The sequence below is a fragment of the Pristis pectinata genome, chromosome 12 (genome assembly GCF_009764475.1).
Source record: "Pristis pectinata isolate sPriPec2 chromosome 12, sPriPec2.1.pri, whole genome shotgun sequence".
Lineage (NCBI taxonomy): Eukaryota > Metazoa > Chordata > Chondrichthyes > Rhinopristiformes > Pristidae > Pristis > Pristis pectinata.
Genome location: NC_067416.1, coordinates 28,699,266 through 28,723,174, shown reverse-complemented (window position 1 = coordinate 28,723,174; position 23,909 = coordinate 28,699,266). Strand labels below are relative to the sequence as shown.

General features: G+C 42.3%; 1 protein-coding gene across 2 annotated transcripts in view; it reads right to left on the bottom strand.

Annotated features, from left to right (window-relative positions):
* Positions 1–23,909, bottom strand: part of LOC127576866 (adhesion G protein-coupled receptor A3) — a 438,420-nt gene that overhangs the window by 151,261 nt on the left and 263,250 nt on the right. For both annotated transcript variants that reach the window (XM_052027670.1, XM_052027671.1), the window contains one exon: positions 10,567–10,728. In XM_052027670.1, the coding sequence (XP_051883630.1) occupies positions 10,567–10,728 (162 nt within the window). The remainder of the gene's footprint in view (positions 1–10,566; positions 10,729–23,909) is intronic.

The window sequence follows — 23,909 nt, the reverse complement described above, 5'->3', positions numbered from 1 at the left end:
AGGAGCGGAGTTGACAACATAATAACGCTCTTTGTTCATTGAGAAATATCAGTCCAGTTTTTTTTCTTCTGAAATTTTTTTTAGTTTGTTTTGTTTTATTACTTATAATTTTTTTTTCGATTTGGGTTTTTTTAATATAATAAATCTTTTTCTTTCTCTTTTTGATTTTTTTTGTAATATATTCATTTACCAAGAAACTGTGGGGCCTAGAATATATTTTTTATGACTAAATATGTCATGATAGTCCTCCTGATCTCTTTGTATTACCTGTATAATTACCGATGTTATATGTATTAATCTGTATTAATTTGAAAATTAATAAAAAGATTGAAAAAGAAAGAAAGAAAGAACAACATGGACCATGGGTAATGATGTCATTCTGTACGTTTGTTGCAGAAATTAGGTCAGGGGTGTAAACATGCTGAATTTCCAGAGCAATATAAAATGTTCATTAGTGTATCTCACTGTGTGGAAAACACAATCTCCAATAGTAGTGCAAAAGGAATATTATTAAACTGAATTTTTGGGCAATGGGACAGCCAATAATTGTAAGTGTGCCTGAAGTGCAGATAATGAGATCTACAATCATAGGTGCGATTGATATTGAAGCACAGCAGTTGGTGTCATCTCACTGGGATCGAATCGTTGGGAACTTTGGTCATTACGAGATTAGCAGTGCAAATGCTACTTACGCTACCTAAGTACTATGTCATAAGATTTCACCAATTAGAGGCTGGAGTGAGGCATAATTCAGTTAAGCAATATTATATGATTGATTCATTTTCAAAGACGGTCTTCTTTTTAAAATCATGGAGTCAAATATTTGAGTTCCAAGAAGTTTCAGTAAATTTCCTTCATGTTATAAAAGGGCTGATTCGATCATGGGCCAATTTGAAACCAAATGTCATATAATGGGGAGAAATGTAATGCTTTCCACTTTGGTAGGAAATATAGAAAGGCAGAATGCTGTTTCAGAGGTGAGAGGCTGTGATGTGTTGCCATACAGATGGCTGTCCTTGCACACAAATCACAGCAAAGAATTCAGAAAGTAAGCGATATGCTAGCCTATGTTAAAAAAAAATTGGAGTGTGGAAGGGTTTGAAATTCTTTCACATTAAGTTGTTTATGCAATTGGAAAACCACTATGGGGACCTACTGCGAAGTCTCCAAACTATACCAAATTGTTTCCAGGTTCACACAGAGGCACAATATATAATAATAATATAATATATAATATTGCTCAATTGAATTAGGCCTCACTCCATAATTAGACACCACCTCTACAAAGTTCAGTCATGCAAACAATGGCTTCAGCAAGACTTAAAGAGGACCTAACTACCTAGATCTAAAGTCACGCTCTGGCACTTGGAAGCATTTAGTGCCCTGTAAAGTTTGCACCTACCCGTCACTTAAGAATGAAGAAAGAGAACAAGAATAGAAAGATTAAGAAGAGGAGGAGGAGGGTGATGAGGACTCTGCAAGATCTAGTGGCCGCCCAGTGAGAGCTTAACCTGCTGTTGCAGAGGTGGATCTTGATGCTGATCGGAGAACCAATCTAACACCTCTTTCCGGCATATAAGCTGCTATAACCTGCACCGTGACATTAGCCATGGCAATGAACCTTATGGGAGGAGGATAAGATGTTCACAGCACTGTTAGGGTGACAGTGAAGGATCTCAGCAATGGGAACTGCTTCAACTGAGAGCTTTTCATGAAGAAGATCTTGATGGAATGCTGCAAGTTCACAGAACATAGAACAATTACAGCACAATTCAATAGCCCTTCGGCCCACAAAGCTGTGCCGAACATGTCCCTACCCTAGAAATTACTAGGCTTACCCATAGCCCTCTATTTTACTCAGCTCCATATACCTATCTAACAGTCTCTTGAAAGACCCTATCGTATCAGCCTCCACCACCGTTTCCGGCAGCCCATTCCACGCACTCACCACTCTCTGAGTAAAAAACTTACCCCTGACATCTCTTCTATATCTACTCCCCAGCACCTTAAACCTATGTCCTCTTGTGGCCACCAATTCAGCCTTGGGAAAAGCCTCTGACTATCTACCCTATCAATACCTCTCATCATCTTATACACCTCAATCAGGTCCCCCCCTTCCTCCGTCTCTCCAAGGAGAAAAGGCTGAGTTCCCTCAACCTGCTTTCATAAGGCATGCTCCACATTCCAGGCAGCATCCTTGTAAATCTCCTCTGCACCCTTTCTATGGCTTCCACATCTTTCCTGTAGTGAGGTGACCAGAACTGAGCACAATACTCCAAGTGGGGTCTGACCAGGGACCTATATAGCTACAACAATACCTCACGGCTCCTAAATTCAATTCCCCGATTGATGCAGAACAATACACCATATGCCTTCTTAACCACAGAGTCAACCTGCGCAGCCGCTTTGAGCATCCTATGCACTCTGACCCCAAGATCCCTCTGATCCTCCACACTGCCAAGAGTCCTACCATTAATACTATATTCCGCCAACCTATTTGACCTACCAAAATGAACCACTTCACATTTATATGGGTTGAACTGCATCTGCCACTTCTCAGCCCAACTCCGCATCCTATCTATGTCCCTCTGTAACTTCTGACAGCCCTCCAAACTATCCGCAACACCTCCAACCTTCGTGTCATCCGGAAACTTACTAACTCACCCCTCCACTTCCTCATCCAGTTCATTTATAAAAATCACAAATAGTAAGGGTCCCAGTACAGATCCCTGAGGTACACCACTGGTCACCGACCTCCACTCAGAAAACGACCCTTCAACAATCACTCTTTGCCTTCTGTGGGCCAGCCAGTTCTGGAACAACACTGCAATGTCCCCTTGGATCCCATTTCTCCTCACCTTCTCCACAAGCCTCGCATGGGGTACTTTATCAAACGCCTTGCTGAAATTCATATACACTACATCTACTGCTCTCCCTTCATCAATGTGCTTAGTCACATCCTCAAAAAATTCAATCAGGCTCGTAAGGCAGGACCTGCCCTTCACAAAGCCATGCTGACTATTCCTAATCATATTATACCTCTCCAAATGTTCATAAATCCTGCCTCTCAAGATCTTCTCCATCAACTTACCGACCACTGAGGTAAGACTCACCGGTCTATAATTCCCTGGGCTATCCCTACTTCCCTTCTTGAATAAGGGAACAACATCCACAACCCTCCAATCTTCTGTCTCCATGAACGACACAAAGATCATCGTCAGAGGCTCCGCAATCTCCTCCCTCGCCTCCCACAGCAACCTGGGTTACATCTCATCCGGTCCTGGCGACTTATCTAACTTGATGCTTTCCAAAAGTTTCAGCACCACCTTTTTTATAATATCTACAAGCTCAAGCTTTTCAGGCTGCTGCAAGTCCCCACTACAATCCCTCAGATCTTTTCCGTGGCGAATACCGATGTAAAGTATTCATTAAGTACCTCCGCTATTTCTTCCGGATCCATATACACTTTCCCACTGCTGCACTTGATAGGCCCTATCCTTTCGCATTTCATCCTCTTACTCTTCACATACTTGTAGAATGCCTTGGGGTTTTCCTTGATCCTGCCCGCCAGGGCCTTCTCATGTCCCCTTCTGGCTCTCCTAATCTCTTTCTTAAGTTCCTTCCTTTTAGCCTTGTACTCCTCCAGATCTCTAACATTACCTAGCTCTCTACACATTTTGTATGCTTTTCTTTTCCTTTTGACTAGATTTATTATAGCGTTCGTACACCATGGTTCCTGTATCCTATCATGACTCCCCTGTCTCATCAGAACATGTCTATGCAGAGCTCCACACAAATATCCTGAATATTTGCCACATATCTTCCGTACTTTTCCCAGAGAACATCTGTTCCCAATTTAATCTTCCAAGTTCTTGCCTGAGAGCCTCATAATTCCCTTTACTCCACGTAAACACCTTTCTAGCCTGTCTGTTCCTATCCCTCTCCAGTGCTAACGTAAATGAGATAGAATTATGATCACTATCACCAAAATGTTCACCCACTGAGAGATCTGACACCTGACCAGGTTCATTACCCAATATCAAATCAAGCACAGCCTCTCCTCTTGTAGGTCTATCTACATACTGTGTCAAGAACCCTTCCTGAACACACCTAACAAACTCCACCCCATCTAAACCCCTCACTGTCTGGAGATGCCAATCGATGTTTGGGAAATTAAAATCCCCCATCACAACAACTCTGTTATTCTCACACCTTTCTAGGATTTGCTTCCCTATCTGTTCCTCAATAACCCTATCACTATTGGGCAGCCTATAAAAAACACCCAGCACCGTTATCGACCCCTTCCTGTTCCTAACCTCCACCCAAAGAGACTCCGTAGACAATCCCTCCACAATGTCCGCCTTTTCCACAGCCGTGACACTATCTCTGATCAACAGTGCCACTCCCCCACCTCTCTTGCCTCCCTCCCTGTCCTTCCTGAAACATCAGGGTCAAGAACATCAACTGCCTCCAAGACTTCTGAGGTAATGGATATTTCGAGGAAATAAAGAGGGACTACACAGACTGGAGAACTGTGAAGTCCCTCTTTGACTGCCCTACGCACTAGTCGGAAGCAACCAAGGAGAACATCAAAAGGTTTTCTGTCCTTACGGTGATTCAGAAAGCAAGACAAAGTCAGAGGAAACTTGCAGAATCTTCTCCTTCTGCAGTCAAGGGAGGTGGATGAGGGAAGAACTCCAAGAAGCAAAGAGGTGGCAAGCCTCACTTTTTGCCTCAGAATCCTCCAAGATCATCTTCTGATCCAGAGTCTGCTCCATGAAGCAGGATTAGATACGCTCACGTTACTTCGTCCAAAGGGTTTACAGGGCAACTCTGTGATCAGTAATGTCCTCGTTGGCAGACATATTGAGGACCTGTAAATCCTTCTATTCTGTCTGTATGACGGAAGGACCACATATAGCTCAGCTTCTGGAACTTCTTGTCTTCTATCACGGAGGTCTTAGATATCAACGAGTGGGAGAGGCTGAACCAGCCACCTACCCTGGAGGAGCTGACAGGCTCCATCCATGCCCTTGAGTGGAATAAAACTCCTGGAAACAAGAGCTTACCAGCCGAGTTCTACTAGGCTCTGTGGGACAAGATGGGTCCAGATCTGCTGGAAGTGTACAATGCTATGCTTCTGGCTGGGAGCGTACCAGAATCCATGAGGAAGGGCATCATCACCATCATGTACAAGGGGAACAGGGAGGACATCAGGAACTGGAGACCCATATCTGTTAAACATGGATTACAAGATCCTGTCCAAAGTCATCACCAACAGGAATTAAGTCTGTTCTGGATCAGGTGATCCATCCAGACCAAACCTGTGCTGTATCTGTCAGGAGAATCTCTGACAGCCTCACCTATATCCAGGTAGAGGGATGGACACCTGCCTGGTGGACCAGGAGAAGGCCTTTGACAGGATATTGCACTCATAAATGATGGATGTGCTCCCCAAAGCCCGCTTTGGGGGAGGAATGAGACATCAGTAGTACAGTCCAAATCAATGGATGGGAAACAGATAGCTTCCCCATCTGGTCTGGAGTAAGGCAGGGTTGCCCACTCTCCCTGTCTTCAATGTGTGTTGCATAGACCCCTTTGTAGAATCCATCAGGAAGGACATGGGCACATGAGGGGTGACAATGCCAGACAGTGGGAGCACTCAGATCAAAGTCTCCAGGTACGTGGACAACATCTTCGTCTTCTGCTTCAGTCCGCAGATTGATCAGCATCTGTGAACAGATTGAGCTGGCGTCGGTAGCCAGAGTCAACCGTAGGAAGTGCTCTTTGGCAATTGGCATGACCGATCCACCATCCCCTTCACTGTCACGTTTGACTACCTGAAGGTGCTGGGGATCTGGTTCAGAAGGGCCGAAGTGTGTAAGAGAAATTGGCTGGAGTGGATAGGCAATGTTAAAGGTCAGCTGGGACTCTGGGTGCAGCCCTCCTTCTCGATGACAGGCAAGAACCTGATCATCAGGAGCAAGATGCTCTTGGTGTTGCTGTTCTTGGTGCAGGTGTGGTTCGTAAAGTGCTCCTCCACCATGTCAGTCACCTGAGCTATCCTTTGTTTCATCTGGGCATCCAAGATGGAGCATGTCCAATCAGCCACAATGAACAAGTCTCCAGACAACAGGGTGGGGGGGGGCGCAGAAAGAGCCCTCGTCCTGATGGCCACCTTTGTGTGGCTGTACCAAAGTATACAAGCACCAGGCGTCACTATGTGCTGAGGTTCTACCTGTCCCTGGTGTTGTCAAAGATGGGTCTGTATTTATTGCCACGCAATGCTCCATTCAGTTGGAGCTTGCCACGCTACCTGTCCTTCATGAAAAAAATTCTTTCAGGAAAATACTTTTGACCACAAGTCCATCAGACAGTGGTCAACACAGTATGTCCTGCAGGCACTACTGGAGAAGGACACAATGGACCTGTAGGATAATTTCCCAAGCAGACAGTCAAAGCCATTTGGTAGAATGCCTCATTGCCAGAACTCACCAACAAGCACCAAGACCTGCCTTGGCTGGCCATGTGAGGGGACCTCCCCGTCAGATCCTTTCTGCATGGTTGGAGTCTCACTCTCAATGCATGCTGCCCTCAGGACAGCTGTGATGAGAATGAGATGATTGCCCAACTCTTTGTTGATGGGACATATGCAAAAAAAGATCTGGAGAAAAATGCAAGCATCCTTGTCGAGGCTCACCCTGAGCAGCTGTATTACAGAGGACTCTGATCTAACAGGCTGTTTCCAGGGATGCATACTGCTAAAAACATCAAGTGCTGCTGGAAGATCATCAACCCAGTGAAAAATACACTTTTGTCTGCCTAAAACTTGTTGGTCTTCCAGTACAATGTGATGTCCATAGGGGAATGCTGCCAACTGGCACATTCCAAGCTGCAGGAGTACATGTTGAGGGATGTACAGAAACTTGGTGCAGCCAATGCAAAGGCTCTGTGGGGAAGGACTGCAGTCTAAGATCATGCTGCCACTAGACATTGAGAGACTTAAGCCCTGGTAAAAGTTTTGCAAAACACTTCATGTTTGTATTATTCAAAGAGGCCAGATGAATGGCAATGGTGCTACATACACAGAATGCGCTAACACTACAAATATATCGAACCGATAAAACTATGAATGTATAGATGGAACGGCACGATGAATGTAAAGAAAGCCATATGCTGGTTTTAGTATTTCTTGTACATACCTTTTTTATGAATAAAATTTATTTTTGAAAAAAGATCGTGGCAGTTATCCTTTGTGTCCCCCATCCTAATCATAAATCCGATTTCTCCACCACCCAATCATAACCACAACTTCCACCACCTGATGACGACACTGACTGCATTGGGGCTGCTTCCTGCACCCGTGCTGAGCTCGTCAATTTCATCAACTTTGCCTCCAACTTCCACCCTGCCCTCAGATTGACTTGGTCCATCGCCGACACCTCTCTCCCCTTTCTGAATCTCTCTATCTCCATCTCCGGAGACAGGTTAACCACAGACATCTTCTACAAACCCACTGACTCCCGCAGTTACCTTGACTACACCTCTTTCCACCCTGTCAATTGTAAGGACGCCATCCCCTTCCCCCAGTTCCTCTGCTGCCTCTGCATCTGTTCCCATGATGAGGCTTTCCATTCTAGGACATCAGAGGACATCCTCCTTGTTCAGTAACCAGAGTTTCCCTTCCATCACATCAATGCTGCCTTTACCCGTATCTCCTCCACTTCCCACATGTCTGCCCTCACCCCTCCCCGCACCGACATAACAGGGACAGGGTTCCCCTAGTCCTCACCTACCACCCCACGAGCCTTCGTATCCAACTCATCATTCTCTGCAACTTCTGCCACGTCCAATGGGATCCTACCACCAGGCACATCTTCCCCTCATCCCTTTCTCTCAGCTTTCCGAAGAGACCACTCTCTCCGCGACTCCCTTGTCCACTCGTCCCTCCCCACTGATAACCCCCCCGGCCCTTATGTCTGCAACCGCACCAAGTGTTACACCTGTCCCTACACCTCCTCCCTCACCACCATCCAGGGTCCCAAACAATCCTTCCAGGTGAGACAGCACTTCACCTGTGAGTCCAAGGGTGTCATTTATTGCATCCGGTGCTCCCAGTGCGGCCTCCTGTACATTGGTGAGACCTGATGCAGATTGGGTGACCACTTCGTCGAGCGCCTTTGCTCCGTCTGCCTTAGCAGTCAGGACTTCCCAGTGGCCACCCACTTCAATTCCACATCCCACTCTCACACTGACATGTCTATCTATGGCCTCCTCTACTGCCAGGTTGGAGGATTAACACCTCATATTCCGCCTTGGGAGTCTCCAACCTGATGGCCTCAACATTGACTTCTCTAACCCCGCCCCTTCTTTTTCGTCCCCCCCCCCCCCCCCCTCTCCTTTGTCTTCCCTTATTCCTGTGGCTCCCTTCCCCCACCTTGATGACCGGCCCATCTATTCCCCACCTCCTCCATCCTTTATTCCATGGTCCCCTACCCTCTCCTACTAGATTCCTTCTTCTTCAGCCCTTTGCCTCTTTTACCTATCACCTCTCAGCTTATTACATCTTCTCCTCTGTCTCACCCACCTACCATCCCCCTCTCACCTGGACTTGCCTATCACCTGAACTCACCTATCCCCTGCCTGCGTGTACTCCTCGCCCTCCCCCCATCTTCTGATTCTGGCTTCTGCCCTCCTCCTTTCCAGTCCTGATGAAGGGTCTCAGCCCGAAATGTCGACTGTTTATTTCCCTCCATGGATGCTGCCTGACCTGCTGAGTTCCTCCAGCACTTCTTGTGTATTGGTACTGACTCATCCCCTATAAGCACTGAGACTATTGTCTCCCAATGCCCTGAGGCTACCCTGGAGATCCTGTTACCATTCACCCACAATGAATGAAGCTCGAACACCTTCCTCCTCACCCACCCCATGCTGACTTCTCTCTTCTGACTCTGTGACCTATCAACGTCCCTGTACTGTAGAGCGGATGGACAACAGGTATTTGAGTGGATTTAGTACTAGAATGCCTGTTCTATTCAACCCGTGGCTTTCTGCAGGTTAGAATTTTGCCGATAGAGGACCCACCTATAAAACATGCATTGAGTCACCACGCAACACAGGTTAATTGCAACTTTCCTGGTGCAGAAGAGCTTTTAGATCAAAAGGTCTTCTCGGAGTTATATAGGGTTTTGGGACAACTGTGCCCAATCTGCATGATTTTTATTCCTATACATTTAATCGGAAGGTAAGTCAGGCAGTTTCTATTACCACCATGTGAATTTCCTCTCCAACTGCAGTGGGCCCTCGTGACATTTAACATACAATTGGGAAGCATATCATATGTTCCTTTATGATCTGAAAATGATATATTTTCAAAGGATTAGCTTTGGACTGAAAACATCAGTCTTTTCAATATTTAGACTGTATGTGGAGTTATGTAGAAGGCTAGCTTCTGTAAATTTAGAAATAATTCTATATTATCACACTACTATACTCTGGTTACTTAACTGTCAATTTAAATCTTGCAAAATAAATTTGCTTCATACTTCAAGCATAAAACAAGAGTTGATACAAGTCCAGAATGAGAAATCAGAAGATAAATCTAGCACTGAACTGCAATTACTAGGCAAGGTTTGCTCTTTAACTCCCAAGTGCATGACTGCATATTTACTTTGATGGCAAATCAAGAGTAGAAGCCTCAAACAGTACAGGGAATTAAGAGCCACCTATGAGACTTATCTAAGATATAACAACCAAAACAGTTATAAAGCTAGAACAAGGCCCAAAGTAAGAACTAAAAAAAAGTCTTGCTTCATACTGATATATATTGTGACTATATAACAGTGTGTTGGAAATTGTACTTTTTCTAAAATGCACTGCCTTCACTAAAATCATGAGTCGTACCCCTCGGAGAAGCTGCAGCCTGTCTCTGCTAACCAAGTTGACAGTTTATAACCAACATATGAAAAAGACAATCTCACCCTCAGTGAGAACTGAGGAAGTATCGTTCTTCTTTGTACATTCCCTGACTTAACTCAGTGTGCTTGAATCACCCTCAGTTAAAGAAAGAACCGTGGATAATAACAAAATAAGATTACAGAGCCACTGGTTTGATCAACAATCCAGCAGGCCGTTCACTGCCTAATCAATTGCCTGGAGGTCAGAAAGCCCCCACACCCAGACTTCACCAAAAGTTCCTTGATCATGTCAGTCCTTTGGATCTTCTGCAAATAAATTGTTTTGAACTGTGTAAAATCCACAGCGAATGTTCTCACACAATAGGCCACAACCAAGAAAGTGCATAAATAAATTAATAAAAAATATTTTTTTAAATATTGAGGAATTGCTCTTCTGACTCACATCACTGAGTAAAGGCTTACCAAGTATATCTTTTCCTCACCAACAATGCTTCATTAATTCATTTGTAATACCATAAATGTTCAACTAATGAATAGAACACTACTAGCTGAAGGAATATTATCTTCAAGTATGCACAGTACTGTACAACTTAATGGATCACTTCATCTTTTCTAATCAATAGAGAAAAAGCAGTATTGAAACGAATACCTTTGAAATACCCTGTGCATTGCTGTTCAACACAAGGTTCGCAATGAGCTCCACGCATTGCACAATTCGGGTACAGGCCTTTTCTTCATTCTGGGCCATCCACAGTATGTGTTCATCCACTAGCATCATGTTGCTGGCTACTTCTGTGATGGATTCTCCCAGCTGTGGAGCAAACATGCACAATTATATTTTGATGATTCATTTCCAGGTGTCACTGTACTGCAAAATAGAAGTATTTCTAAACATTAGTTCACCATTCAATAAAAGTGAACCAAGTAGCAGACATAGATATCAAGTATTAGCATTAGCTGATTAAGTTTTACATTATTTTACTGAAATGATAGACTTGACACAGTTTTTTTTTAAAAGATGCTCAAACCAGAAGTAGAAATATTCAGTCCAAGCTTTGGTGTTCAAGAAAAGCTGTTAGTAATATTCAGATAGGAAAAAATAATTTCAAAGTTTGATTAATTTTCTTTACAGCTGCAAATGGCAGTTATTCAGCTGAGTAAAATTCTGACTGTTGCGATCAGGTAAAGCTTCACACGCAATTTTCCCCGGATCAAGAAAAAGCAGAGTGCAACACATTCAAAAGTACAAGTATCAACAGCTGTGGTGGGTGAAGTTCAGTCATCACAACTTGAAGCCCTCACTGCAAGAATCCTTCAGGGCATTGTCCTTGGGCAGACAGCTTTCCTGTGTCATATGTCTGGAAAAACATCTGCTTGCTGACAGTTACAGAGTGTTCAACTCAATTCATAACTTGTGATCAAGTAGCCACTGCCAGCAAACAGGATGATCTGGACAACATCTAAGCTTGGGTGGAGAAACACTGTATCACATTTGCAGCTTATAATTGGTCTGGTAATGATGATCTTAAACAACAAAAGGCCCAGTAAACTTCCCTGTGCATCCTAAAAATTACTCTGATAAGAATTCGAACTGGACCAACCATATCAATATCAAAGATGCAAGGGCAGGGAAGAGGTTGGGTAGTTGGCACCGTGTGGTTCCTGAAGTTTTATCCATTATTAACAAGGTTTAAATCAGGACCTTGACAGAATGTTTGTTGCTTGCCTGAATTAGTTCAGTCAAAACAATGCTCTATAATTTCAATGGTGTACAAGGCTGAGCAACTGGTTTTAGTATTATCAGAACCACCTTCTTCATAAGCTATCTTTATTAGTCATATGTACATTGAAACACACAGTGAAATGCATCTTTTTGCATAGAGTGCTCTGGGGGCAGCCCACAAGTGTCGCCACGCTCTGGGTCCAACATAGCATGCCCACAACTTCCTAACCCATACTTCTTTGGAATGTGGGAGGAAGTCAGAGCACCCAGAGGAAACCCACACAGACACGGGGAGAATGTATAAACTCCTTACAGACAGCGGCCGGAATTGAACCCAGGTTGCTGGCACTGTAAAGCGTTACACTAACTGCTACACTACTGTGGTGATGATTGCAGTATGCATGATACCAGGATGTAATGCAAAAACTCATTAAGGTTACTTTAATAGCACCTCCCTCCCTGTGACCACTTTGACCAACGAAGATGCATATAGAAGAGTAATGGATACACCAAGATCCAGAACTTGGTTGGAACTGGTAAAGGCACGTTAGGCAATTGTGTGCAGCAGGCCAACTTTGTGGGCTCACTGATAATAAATTAAAAATGCTACTGCACTTGCTCAGAGGAAAGCAGGTCTGAGAAGTTCTAGGCTGGATCCAGTTGGATCCAGGAAGATTCAGGGAAAGGGTATCAGCTAGGTAACAGTGGGGTTGGCAGGAAGAACTTCAATTGTTAGTGCTGAAGTAGTAAAATTAGAGAAGTCAGACTGTTAGTTGGGGCTGGGATGGATGAAGTGGGAACAGCAAGCCTCAGTTGCAGTGCTGGTAGTCTAGTCAGGGGGCTGCAACTGTCGATTGGGATGACAGTAGTAGCTGGGGAGGGTGTTTGGGGGTGTGTTGTCAGATCAGAGTGGAGATTGATGGCAGTGGGTGTCAGATCAGTGGGTGGGAGCAGCAAGTTGCTTGATAGTGGAAGCTGTTACCAGGAGGAGGGAGAGAGCGGGAGACCACCGATGGTGGGCTAGGTAAGTCAATAACCTAAACAAGAGTCCTCAGGAAGGTCCTGTTTAAATGAATGGATGCCACAGGCCATTCGATTGAAAAGATGAAAATGGATAGTAAACACAGAGAGTGGTGGGTGCCTGGAATGCACAGCTAGGGGTGGTAGCAGAGGCAAATACATCAGCTGCATTTAAGAGGCTCTTAGAAAGGCGCACAAATATGCAGAGAATGGAGGGAGAGTGTAGGCAGAAGGGACTAGTTTAGTCAGGTGTTTAATTACTCATTTAATTAGTTCAGCACAACATCATGGGCTGAAGGGCCTGTTCTTGTGCTATGGTGTCCAGTCATGCACCAGTACTACTATTGGGACAGCTGGGATGGCACTGTGCAATTGCTGGGTCTTCGATGCATTAACACATTGGATGCATGGAGGAATTGTGGACTTCACACAACTTGCTTTAAGCCCCTGATTTTCAATACCATTTTATTCCTCGCAGAAACTGGATTGAGTTGCAGGTAGGCACAAAGCACTATGCAGTCCAGTATCAAGGTATCTCACTTCCATCTACCCATCAAGTCACACACCATCCTGCCTTATATCAGCATTCCTTCTCCCTAGTAGTGGTCTCTATCTTAGTATCCTCAATTGTGGCAGCGTCATCACCCCAGTCAGCCTTGGTTCAAAGGTGAGGCCTACCATTGCCTCACGATACTAGGGTTAGTCAATAAATGAAACCCTTATCCTGAAGACAAGTTTTAAAAAAATCAAGCATCTGTGCATCTGTAATGTTCTGCCCAGCAAAACTGTTACCGTGATAATGTGGGGAAGCAAGTGATCTGAGTTCTTCATTAATTTTTAATTTCAACAACCTTCCAATAAGATAAAAAAAAGATGAGATTTCTCCTTTGAGGAGGTTTCACATAATGGAAAATGTTTACCTGAAAATAATGCCAAAACTGCTCTGTGTGTTTAACTTCATTTTAGAATAGTTAAAAAACACAAAACTGGTTGCAGTATAATTTCAGTGTCAGTAACAAAATTGTCTGTTGTTGCAAGCAAATATAATGAGGGCACATGACTGACACACTTGGGATGTTGTGGTTATTTGGGAGCACAAGAATACTTGAAGAATAGCAATCATTTCAGCCACAGCCTATTTCTGTGACTGAATTGAAGATACCTTTTAGACCTGCTGTCTGAAGTGGGAGTGATATTATTCAATCTGGTTTCTGAACACATAAAGAAATGTATTTTTCCCTCATTTCAAAAGATCCAAAAGGTGAATAAAGAAATCAATACAACTTGATCTTGAGTTCGAGAGCTGTTGTGATTGCAAGCATTCAGGCGAACAGTAAATTCTCCAATGCATTCCTGAGTTCACCCTTATAAAAAGGAAAGAAAAATGGATTTCTTCAACTGTTGAACACGTGAAATATCTTCAGAACTGAAAAGTGGTTTGCACTGTGCATTTTTCAAATGACTAAATTTGAGGAGAAGCTGTAAAAATAACTTAGGGACTCAAAGGGAGTGGTTCCACTCCAAACAGAACATGAACATGTTCTATTAACAGAACAGAATTTGGAAAATTTGCTTTTACATTCTAAGGTATCCTAACACACTTGAAAGGTGAATTAGCAGAACAAAAAAATAGGATTAAGCTACATATAGAGACATTAGGATTGGTGATTAATAATTTGGTCAAAGTAATTTGCTCTCGCTCAACGTCAGCACAATTAAAGAGCTGATTGTTAACTTCAGGAATGGGAAGGAGGGTGAACATGCACCAGTCTTCATTGGAGTATCAGCGGTGGAGAGAGTCAGCAGCTTTAAATTCTTTGGCGATAACATACCGGATGACTTGTCCTGGGCCCAGCACATAGAGGCGATCATAAGGAAAGTGCACCAGTGTCTTTACTTTCTTAGGACGTTAAGCTTGTAACCAAACACTCTAACAAACGTCCACAGATGGACTGTTAAAAGTATCCTGACTGGTTGCATCATGGTCTGGTATGGCAATTTGAACACGTAGGGATGCAAGAAGCTGCAGAGAGTAGCGGACTCTGCCCAATACATCACGGGGACATCCCTACCAACTATTAGTAGTATCTATAGGAGGTGCTGCCTCAAGAAGGCAACATCTATCATCAAAGTTCCCCACCATCTGGGCCATGCTATTTTCTTGCATCTACAATCGGGCAGGGGTACAGAAGCCTGAAATCTCACACCACCAGGTTCAAGAACAGTTACTTCCCTTCAACCATTCGGTTCATGAATCAACCAGCAAAACCCTAATCATTACAGTTTACAGTTCTAGAACACTACGATCATTTTGACTAAAATCAACTTGCTTTTTCCATTCTAATTGTTCTTTCTTGTAAATATTGTGTATAATTGATGTCTAATTTATGTTTTTCTTGCGAATGCTGCTGAAATGACGCTATGTGCCTGTGATGCTGCTGCAAGTAAGTTTTTCATTGCACCTGTGCATACACGTACTTGTGCATATGACAATAAATTCAACTATGACTGTGAGGTAAGCTTTAAAAAGCAAATTAAAGGAGGGAAAAAGCACAGTACTTTTCTAGGTATCTGGCACACTATGAATGGTGTGGTAAAATAAACTGAGGGCTGTCCAGTAGCCTCAAATGGAGACTAACAGAACTCCGTTTTCTGAGGTTAAACAAGATTACAGAAGGAGGCTAAAGTCATAGAAGGATTTGAATACAAAGATGAGAATTTTAAAAACTGAGGCTTTGCTGAATCAAGAGTCATTGTGGATCAGCAAGCACAAGAATGATAAATGAATGGGATAGTGCAAGTTAAGGAAAGACAAGGTCTGAAGAACATCTCAATAGCTGAGTCTTCTTGTAAAGCAATACATGAGGCTTGCAGCAGCAGCTGAGCTTGAAGGATAAAAACGAAAACAGGTGATGGAGAAGATTATGATTGTCTCTCTTTTCCAGGGCAGAAATGTTCAATACTAGAGGACACAGGTTGAAGGTGAGAGGGGGAAAATTTAATGGAGATGTGCAAGGCAAGTTTTTGTTTTACACACAGAGAGTAGTAGGTGCCTGGAACACACTGCCAGGAGAGGTGGTAGATGCAGATACAACAGCAATGTTTCAGAGGTATTTAGACATACTCATGAACAGACAGGGAGTAGAAGGATAAAGACCACGTACAGGCAGATGGGATTAGTTAGATTTGCATCATGGTCAGTGCAGACATGGTGGGCTGAAGGGCCTGTTCCTGTGCTGTATTGCTCCAAGTTCAGTTCTGGGTCAGATAAGATGGGAGGTTGAGAACAGTGTGGCTCAGTATCAAACTGGGACAAGGTAGGGAGGTAGACAACGACTGGGGCACAGACTTTGTAGTGGGGACCTGAAACAATGGCTTTGGTCCATCTGAAATGCTGCAATTACATTATTACAAAGATCTTGAAAGTGGGAGTCAAAGCTCCTGAGAAATCTTCCAGACTTGAGAGCTGCACATCTTGCAGTTTTGTTCCATTTACTGTGATCTATTTTACATTTCTTTCCCCACTGATTTGAAAGGACACACAGCAGGCCCAGAAACACAAGGAGCTTATTTAACATTTCTGCAGGAACACATTTAAGAAGATTGCATTTCTGCTGATGGTAGTTTAGTCTCTTCTTGCAATGAAATGTGCTTCATGATGGCACAATTGTTAATGTCACTTATCATTCATCACTTTAACAAAATTATTAATACAGTAGAAAAAAAACAGAAACAAAAGCTCAATAAATGAATTCTAATCTTATCACCATCATTTAAAACTAGTTGATTTTATTTTAAACTGGTCTTATCAGTAGAATATTTCATTGGAATGTAATCAGGAAAAATAATCCAGTTTCCAGATAGCAATTGCAAGTGAAATGTCAAATGTTTTCTTTTCCAAATGTTTTCAAATTCAGATGTTTTCTTCCAAAAGAAATGACAATATATGATGTGGTTTTAAGCCACTCAAGGCACTAACTAAGCTTAATATACACTTTTTCCGCCTTTGTAATACCAGAGCTCAGAGACTTGTTCACAACAGGCCAAATCAAACATCCTGTGCTGAGCTGAAAGACAATTTCCCCTTTTGTTTGCAGAAGTAAGTGAAATCCAAAAACAACATTCAAAGTCCATGTTAGTGGACTATTGCAGGTGAATTAAAAGATTTTTGAAAACTGTGGGGGTAAGAATTTGTCTGTGCTGGAAAATAATTCATTAAAATGGTGATGCACTGTAGACTTGTGTGTGCTTGACACAAGAAACTTAGCTGTGTATCTAATGCAGTGAGTTCTTGGCTCAAGTAGCACCAATTGGCTGGTTTTTGCATTAGTGCAGAATAATGCAGACTAATTTCTGGAGTCATATACACCAATTGAATGTAACACAAGACCCTTGGTAGGTAAGGGTTCATTGCCTACAATTGCTGCTGTAAGTTGCTGATGGCACAGTAAGCACAAGAGTAACCATGGAGAGCTAGACACAGGGGTGAACACCCTTATTTTCAGGTACTGCTCTTGATCTATTGATAGAAGAGGTAAAGATCAAGTGAGAGGTTCTGCACAGTGAGGGGCTCAGTGAACCATACAGGTCCGTGAGGAATCTGCAGTGGCCAGAGGTTGTCAGGGAAGTGAATGCCAAAGATATGACCCTGGGAATGATCCTATTTAGAAAAATGTTCAATGATTTGCTATATGTCAAGGTCAGTAAACACAAAAATACATTTCAGCTACCAGCACCTGGAAAAACAATTGAACATTGTTCTACGCACCACTTCTTACAACAACAGCAGTCACCTGATAACAATCTCTCATACTCATTACACCTAACTAACATTCATTTGCCCCCAACACACACACACACACCAAGACATTAAAAGCCACTCCAAATATATTTCCACTTTGCAGTAGAAGTTTGTAAGTAAGAACAGGCTATAATAACAGGCAGGGAATGGACTTCAGAGTCTAACAATTCAGAGGCATGCAGAAATGAGTGCTGGCAATCATTACATCAACTGCCACACAAGCTGTGGGCAATGGCAATTTGGACATCATGAAGGATTATGGTGCACTTGTATCTAATTTTGCTTCTCATTTTCCACTTATTACCCACACCCAAACTTTTCTCATTTACAAGATGCACAAGATTTAAATGCATTGTTCTTCCAGAAATGCCTGCAGAGGCACTTCCTAATGAGCCAGCAGAAACTGTACACGATGACACACTGTCACAGCACCTGTCACTTCCATGCACCAGCTCTGACACTAGCACTTCAGGGACAGTGGAGGAGAGTAAAGAGGCAGGATGTGCATATGGTGAATCACCAAGGAGAAGTGAGCTGCAGCCAGTCCAGGGAGTACCAGTTTCCCATGGATAAGAATGTGCATCAATTCTGTTCCTGAAGGACCATGATGGGCAGCCTAAAAAGGAAGACAAAAGAGACTGCAGATGCTGTAATCTGGAACACAAAACAACTGGCAGAACTGAGAGTGTAGAGGGGAGATAGCCAGTACAAGTAGGTGAGAGGGAGGGGTGAGGCAGGGGCTACCAGGCAATAGGTAGAACCAGGATAGGAGGGGGATAATGGGCAGTTGGAGCTATGTGGGGGAGCCAGAGGGGTGGAGTTGTCTCCATGTACCCTCTGGATACGTGGAGACAAATAAGGAGAGAGAAGAAAAAGGGGCAGATGGAGCCAGGTGGAGAGAGTGGAGGGTGGAGGTAGAGAGAGAGGCTGCAAGGTGCTAGGTAGGGACACAAGAGGCTGCAGGTGCTGGAATCTGATAAGTAAGGAAGGTAATAAGTGGAACTAGATAAGAGAGGGATGATGGGCAGATGGAACCAGTTGGGGAAGAGGATAGGAAATCCAGTAGGTTAAATATGTGGTGATAGGCAGATGGAACCAGATGAGGGAGGGGAATGAAACTGGGTAACGGTGGGAGCTTTGGGTGGTGTTTGGGAATACTTGAGTGGATTGGAAGGAGAGAGAAAAGAGCACAGAGGGAGCAAGTTACTTGAAATTGGAAAATTCAGTGTTCAAACCATTGGGTTGCACACTACCCAATTGGGATAAACAACACCTACTGGTTGTGCTGGACACCTAGCAGATGTACTTGTAAAGATCCCATATACCAACAAAGATAAAAAAATTGGCCTTTAGATCCTTGTAGAAATAAAGAACTTCATGCCAGCTCCAAAATGCAGACCAGTGGAGTACAATTAACTCCCTTGCAAATCAAACTAATAAACCTTCCACTAATTAAGGATCTCTTTAAATACCATGGGTGGGGTTCAGTCCTGACTTCCTGTGCATGACCCACACATGGTGGTAGTTGCTTAAAGATACGCACAAAATGCTCACGGCTGTAGGGTGGACATCATCACGATATATTCTACATGCTCCAGCAAGGTAACATGAAGCACATGGAAATACCTGATTCAATATCACAACCCAAATAATCTGAAAATAGTTTCCTGATGCTGAAACAATTCTCTAACCCAGTGCTCTGCCAGACTTTGCTGAGGAATCCATTTGTAAATACTTCAATTTGGTGTGCTCATGGGAGAACAATAAGTTCAATGATGGAAAAGCTTCTTATTAAGAGATTATAAGTGCAGAATTTCTAAAAATGGTTCCCCTTGACTTTATGCCAGAAAAAAAACTCTGAGCTTTTGTTGGTTACAATAAACAGTCAGAAGGGCCCAACTGGGAATTCAGCCCTTAAGCAAGAAGTAAACAAAGCAGCCAACCGTCTATCGGAAAACATTTACAGCCACTGAAAATCTTCATCGCACTGAGGTTTGATATTATCATTCGATTTTAGTACAACTTGATTGAGTAACAGGGTAATGTATTTCTTTAATTTAAAATTCTTATTGAAAAACTTGTAGATATTTTGTTCTGCAATGCTGCCCTATAATTTTTGCATGTGATATTTTAAGCCCAGTTAAAAGAGCTACAACCTGATTTTTGTACATCATCAGAGCAATGTGTAGCAATTGTGCAATTACACAAGATTCCACAGGTGAATATTAATGCATTATGCATTAAATGTTTTTTGAAGGACTTCATTTTTTTCCTGATGCCATTGAAGTGCTGGGATAAAAAGATTAAAGCAATGTTTCAATTTCCCCTGAGGCATCAACTCTTAGTCAAAATGTGTGGAGACTGTATTGAAGCTAATGTATATGGGTAGAGTGCAAATACAAGGAAAGTGATCTTAAATTGGATAGTGTGCTTACTGTGACCCAGTCTTGTTACCTAGGGTAAGACAATAGAGGCAGTGTGGGTAAAAATTAGTTATGTGACATAGGAAAGAGAATGACACAGAAATAGTAAATCTGGAACACAGCACAGAAACAATGAAACAAGGACAAGATTTTTTTAAAAAAGCAATGCATTTAGAACTTCTCTAAGAAAGCTTCCCTTAATACAAAAAAATGAGGAATGAAATGAATCTGAGACTGCAGAAACATTGAAGAAACAGCTGTATTTCTTGTCAGATTCAGCTTGTCTGACCTGTATTATCTTGTGATCTTGATCATCCACAAAGTTAAAAAGGTGGACCAATGAAAATAAATATCTTAGCTTGTAAAATGTGTGGAATTCAGCTGGACAATAGTTCAAAGTCTTGTTGCATCAAAATATTATGATAGCTTTTGGAATGATTCCCAAGGTTCTGATTAAAGTATTGTTCTTCCAGCTATTTTACATATGTTATCGTACTGTTTTCTGAAGGCACTGGAATTTGAAAATTCATGTGGAGAAATCATTTTCAAGAAGTCAGTTGGAACAAAACTAATTCTGCTCAGATAACAATGTTAATGTAATTAACTGCCAGGGGCTGAATTGAAACTTAAATAGGTTGCCATTCCAGCTTAAAACTTTAAATCTGCTGATAAATGTATGCTCTGCTCTTTGTTAAAATTGCTAATATAGAAGCTTTTACACCAATTACAAAACTGATATGGGAGTGTTTCTGGCTTGGATGGATAGATTCAAAAAAGTACAATATCACAAATTTACCACAAGTTTTTTCTTGAGACACAAAATAGCCATTCAGAAGATGCAGAAGGTATGAATTCACAAGGAAATTACTTGGATAAAAGATAACTTTCCACAATTCAAGAGAGGGAAACCAGGGATGTAGAGATCAGTTATCATGACATGTTGTTCGCAAGCTACTAGAGTCTATAATTAAGGATGGAATGACTGAATAAATTGAACATTTTCAGTTGTTTGGAGAGAATAAGCATGTTTTTGTAAATGATAGGCCTTAACTGATGAAATTGATTAAACCTTATAAAGAGGTGAATAAATTGTATTCAGAATGTTAATCGTATATTCCTCTGAAAGTATTAGATGAAGTCCTCACAGGGACTATTAGTTAAAATTGAAATCATGGAATTGAGGACAAATGACTGACCAGTTGAAAGATTAGCCTGGCAACATAGGTAATTGACAGGATGTGACTAGTGATACTCCAAAGGATTGAAACCTCAGATATTTACTCTATTTATCAACAAGTTGGATGATGGAATAATATTCACATTTCTAATTTTGCCTATGGTACAAAGATGGGGAACATTGTGTATAGTGTAGAAAGGAGCATGAGATTACAGGGATTTTTTTTAAGTGCAAGGACAAAGTTGTGGCAAATGTATTTCAATATTAGCAAACGTGAGGCATTCTTTTTTCATACAAAAAACAGCAGTCAGATTGCTTACTAAATGGTGAAAAACTTGAAGGAGTGGAGGTCCAAAATAATAAAGTCATAGAGTCACACAGCATGGAAACACACCATTCAGCCCCCATATTCATGCCAACCAATGGGCACCCTCTGTATTAATTCTATCTTCCAGTACTTAGCCCGGAGCCTTCTATGCCTAGACAAGTTAAGTGATCCTCGACACTTCTTAAATGATGTCAATGACTATGCTTCTACCACTCTCTCTGGCAGTGCATTCCAGGTACTCACCACTCTCTGGGTGAAAAAGGCCCCTCTCAAATTCTGTCTCTTACTCCTTAGCCTAAATCTATGACACCTAGTTTTATTCACCTCTGACATGGGGAAACGTTTCCTGTGTCCCCTCTTAACCTCCTCTGTTCCAGGGAAAATAGACCTAGCCTCTCCAGTCTCTCCTCACAATTGAAACAGTCCATGCCAGGCAACATCCTGGTGAGTCTCCTCCGCACCCTCTCCAGCACTATCACATCTTTCCTATAGTATGGTGACCAGAACTGCATGCAGTACTCCAAGAGGTTTGACTAATGTTTCATAAAGTTGGAGCATAACCTTCCTGCTCTTGTAGTCAATGCCTCAACTACTGAATGCCAGTACCACATCCTACACTGCCACCTTCAAGGATCTTTGGACTTGCATGCCAAGGACCACCTGTTTATCAATACTCCATTGGAACTTACAATTCACGTGTATGTCCTATAATTCTGAAAATGCATCACCTCACATTTATCAAGATTAAACTCTATCTGCCATTTTGCAGCCTTTTTCACCAACAAATCAATATTACCCTGTAGCCTAAGACTACCCTCCACATTGTCAACAATTCCACCAATCCTCATGTTGTCTGTGAACTTGCTGATCATTTCTCCTATAGCCACATCCAAAATGTTGTGAACAGCAGGGGTTCCAGCACTGATCCCTGTGGAAAACCACTATTCACAGGAATCCAATCATAAAAGACATTCCTCTATCATCACCCTCCACTTCCTATTGCCAAGGCAATTTTAGATCTGATTTGTCAACCTGCCCTGGCTCCCAAGAGCCCTAACATTTTGGACCACTCTCCCATGTGGGACCTTGTCAAAGGCCTTACTGAATTCCACGTAAACTACATCTACTACACTGCCCTCATCAATACACACTGTTAGCTCCTCAAAAAAGTCAACCAGCTCTGCCCTTGACAAAGCAATGCTGGCTATCTCAGATCAGGCCCTGCCTTTTTGAGTGATCATTAATCCTGTCCCTTAGAATTTTTTCCAGCAAGTTCCCTATGACTGACATTAGGCTCACGGGTCTGTAATTGCCTGGCTTTTCCCTGCTGCCCTTCTTGAAAAAAGGGGACCACGTATGCATTCCTTCAGTCATCTGTTAGCTCACTTGTGGCCAGCATAGATTTAAAAACTCAGCCAGAGCTGCAGCAATCTCTTCCCTTGCCTCACTCAGCAGCCTGGGATAACTCTCAGGTGGCCCCAGGGACTTAGCCACCTTAAGCCCGCTAAGGCATTGAGTACCTCCTCTTTATTTGTGGACACTTGCACTAGAATTTCATCTTCCCCTTCACTGAGTTCTCTAACTAAAAAGTCCAATAGGGATTAATGAATAGAGGTCATTAAAAGTACATAGACAAATACCAAAGAAGTCTAATTGTATGGACAAATATGAGAAAAAAAATACAAAAAGGCTAATGCAATTCTAACTTTTATATCTCAATAACAAGGTGTTTTAAGTCATGTTGTGGCCCTGCAAAACCTTAGTTTGGGCACAGTTGGAACTCTGCATTCAGTTCTGAGTTAGTAAACCTTAGGAAGGATGCACTGGAGTGAGATCAAAGATCATACAGAACGATACCTGGATCTTAAGAGTTAAGATAATGAGGAGCAATTAGACAAACAAGAGTTACAATCACTGGAATTTAGAAACTACAAGCTGATTTGATTCATTCTGAGGAAAATTGGTAGAGTCGAGAGAAACCATTTCTGCTGGTTGAGGAATCTAGAACTTGGGGACATAGCCTTTTGGAGTGAAAGTAGCAAACACTATGATGTATAAAAAGTGGTAGAAATTTGAACTCTTTTCTGCAAATGGAGGTTGATGCTAGAGATCTATCAATGGCAGTTTTAAAATTGTTAATTTTAAAATTGTTAATTTTAAGACTGACATTGACAGATCTCTGTTAACCAATGTTGTTGTGGGATATGGGGCGAAGATGAGTATTTAGAATTAGTTCAATAATTAGCCACAATTTTGATGAAATGAAACAGAAAATGTTAGAAAGACTTAGCAGGTCAGGTAGCATCTGTGGAGATAGAAATAATCTTTCAGATCAATGACCATTCATCAGAGCTGGGATAAACTTGAGTGAATATTGATGGAGAAGCAAGAGTTAACTAGAATGTCTCAGGAGGAATAGTCATTTGGGAATGCTGAAACAGGAGGAGACGAAGTGTCTGGTGGTGGCATCACAGCAGAAGTTTTGGAAAATATGTTAAATGATCCATTGAATGCAGAGGC